The sequence below is a fragment of the Suricata suricatta genome, chromosome 12 (assembly GCF_006229205.1).
Source record: "Suricata suricatta isolate VVHF042 chromosome 12, meerkat_22Aug2017_6uvM2_HiC, whole genome shotgun sequence".
Classification (NCBI taxonomy): Eukaryota; Metazoa; Chordata; class Mammalia; order Carnivora; family Herpestidae; genus Suricata; species Suricata suricatta.
This window is the reverse complement of record NC_043711.1, coordinates 10,847,276-10,850,073: the sequence shown is the minus strand read 5'-3', so window position 1 is coordinate 10,850,073 and position 2,798 is coordinate 10,847,276. Positions and strand designations below refer to the sequence as shown.

The following is a 2,798-nucleotide window of genomic DNA, read 5'->3' as shown; positions in this document are numbered from 1 at the left end:
GAAAAATTAAAAATAGAACTACCATATGATCAAGCATTCTACTTCTGAGCATTTATCTGAAGAAAACAAAAACACAGATTTGAAAAGATATACACATCCCCATTTCATTGCAGCATGATTTACAATACCCAAGACATGGAAACAACCTAAATGTTCACTGGTGGACAAATGGTTAAAGAAAATGTGCTGTACTGGAAAATGTATGGAAGTGTCACTGTATTGTATGCCTGAAAATAATATAACACTATGTTAACTATGTAGGAATGAAAATAAAAAATAAAATAGAAATTGTGATATATAAATTGGTCTATTATTCATCCATAAAAATGAGTGAAATCTTGGATAACAGATGGACCTTGAGGGTGTTATACTAACAAGTCAAACTGAAAAAGATAAATATCATATGATTCTCTCTTATATGTAGGACCTTAAAAACAAGACAAAACCAAATCAAGCTTATGGATACACAGAACCTATTGGTTCTGAGGTAGGAGGTGAGGAGTGGATGGAACAAGGTACAAATTTCCAGGTATAAAATAAATAAGTCAAAGGGATGTCATGTACAGCCTCATGATTATAGTTAACAAAACTATATTATATATTGGAAAGTAGCTAAGGAGAAAGGATCTTGAAAATACTCATAATGAAAATAGGTGTGTAACTATATACTGGGATAGATGTTAACTGAATTTATTGTCATCACTTTGCAGTAATACAAATATTAAATCACAACATTGTATACCTGCAACTAATACAATGTGATGTCTATTACACATTAACGACATCAGCAAAGCAACAATGATGATGATGAGGGACAGTTCCTCACAACATTGGTGCAAGTCTGAGTCACAACTATCATGGGCCCACATGTGTATTGCAGGCATTCATAGCCTGTAGCATCACCATCAATAGGTTGAAGCTTACAGGAGACAGTGATAAAGTCACCATTATCCGGAAGAGTGGTTAAGGGTAAACAAGACTGAAGACAGAGACAAAGTGAAAAATTGTGATTTCCTATTTTCCTCTTTGGTAAAAATACATAAAAGGCCTTCGATGCCAAGTGTAGTTTTACCATATGAATAAAACAACTCAGGATTTCTTATGCCTTCAGGAAATCTAGACAATTTGTACTTGGCATGATACATGTCATTTATGAAGAAACTTTTTCAGAAATCAAAGCTGTCTAGTAAAAGATACAAACATTTTCAAATATGCCTGATCCAAAGTCAGAAAGAACTGTGGGAAGGTATGAAAATGGACAAAGGGAAAAACTTGTATGTGTCTCAGAGCAGAAACCTTAGTACACTTAGTTTTCTGAAGTTGTTTAGAGAAGTTGACTTCTAAGAAATGGAAATTTCCGGCAATACATAAGCACAGATTGTGTTTCACAATGATCAAAGAATCATGGCTTTGACCCTGCAATCATGGGCCCTTCTTCACCAGCAGGACAACTGCCCCTTTTATACCTGCCGTCCCAGAGAGTCTCCTCAGAGCCTCCTTTATGTCTCTGTTCCTCAGGCTGTAGATGAAGGGGTTCAGCATGGGCGTGACCACCGTGTACATCACCGAGGCTTTTGCACTGGAGTGGGAGCTCTGGGTGGCAGCGGAGATAAGGTACACTCCCAGGACCGTACAGTAAAATAAGGAAACAACCGAGAGGTGAGATGCACAGGTGGAAAATGCCTTATACTTGCCCTGAGCTGATGGGATTCTACGTATAGAGGAAATAATCTTAGAGTAAGAGTAAAGAATGCCAGCAAGGGGGCCACCAGCCAGCAACACAGTTGAAAAATATATCACTATGTCATTAAGAAAAGTGTCAGAACAGGCAAGTTGGATCATCTGATTGAGTTCACAGAAAAAGTGGGGGATTTCTGAGTGTGTACAGAAGGACAGCCGCAGCACCATTAAGCTTTGTAACAAGGAATTCAGGACACTCATGATCCAGGACACCAGAACCAGCAGTCCACAGAGCTGGAGGTTCATGATGACCATGTAGTGCAGGGGGTGACAGATGGCCACAAAGCGGTCATAGGCCATCACGGCCAGGAGAAAGTTGTCCCAGCCTGCAAAGAGTGTGGAGAAACAGACCTGGCTGATGCATCCTGTATAGGTTATAACTTTGGTCTGAGTCTGTATATTCACCAACATCTTCGGGATGATGGTAGAGGTGACACAAATGTCCACAAAGGACAGGACGGAGAGAAAGAAGTACATGGGCGTATGGAGGTGGGAGGCAGAGCTGACGGCCAGAATGATGAGCAGGTTTCCAAGGACAGTGATCAGGTATATGGAGAAGAAAAGTCCAAATATGAGGGTCTGTAATTCTGGTTCATTTGATAATCCCAGAAGAAAAAATTCTGAAATTTGGGTATCATTGCCTGGTCCCATGTGGTGGTGGTGATGACTAGAAATTAAGGAAAAAAGATTAATGTTAGCACAAACAGACACTAGTAACAGGGTAAAAATGCTATAATTACAATGACATGTGGGGAAAAATCAGAAACAAAAGTGGATGGAATGTTTTCTTTACAGGGAATTCAGGAAGATCTAAACACAAGGTGACACAACTTGAAGAGGGACCTCTCTGAGAGAGACCGGGCTTTTCCCACATCCAGGTACAGTATTTAGGAAAGAAACAATATTAGTGAGGCTCTCAACATCTAGTTATTTTTACCCTAAAGAAGATAAAAAAGTATCCATATTCCAGGTGGTAAGATTCCCATGAACATGTAAACGTGGCACTCTGTTTTAATATGACCATTTGGTCCTGAACTTAGAGAAGTATAAAAAGTCTC

The 2,798-nt window shown here is 39.2% G+C and overlaps 2 protein-coding genes across 2 annotated transcripts in view; one reads left to right on the top strand and one right to left on the bottom strand.

Annotated features, from left to right (window-relative positions):
• The window catches only part of LOC115274374 (olfactory receptor 7A17-like), a 32,274-nt gene that overhangs the window by 21,395 nt on the left and 8,081 nt on the right, over positions 1 to 2,798 (top strand). The window lies entirely within an intron of this gene.
• LOC115275264 (olfactory receptor 7A10-like) lies at positions 1,423 to 2,391 on the bottom strand. The gene has a single exon (XM_029918954.1). The coding sequence runs from the start codon at positions 2,389 to 2,391 to the stop codon at positions 1,423 to 1,425; it is 969 nt and encodes a 322-aa protein (XP_029774814.1).

Excerpts from the sequence above, each read along its gene's own strand:
- LOC115275264 (XM_029918954.1), bottom strand. The coding sequence starts at position 2,391 with ATGGGACCAGGCAATGATACCCAAATTTCAGAATTTTTTCTTCTGGGA.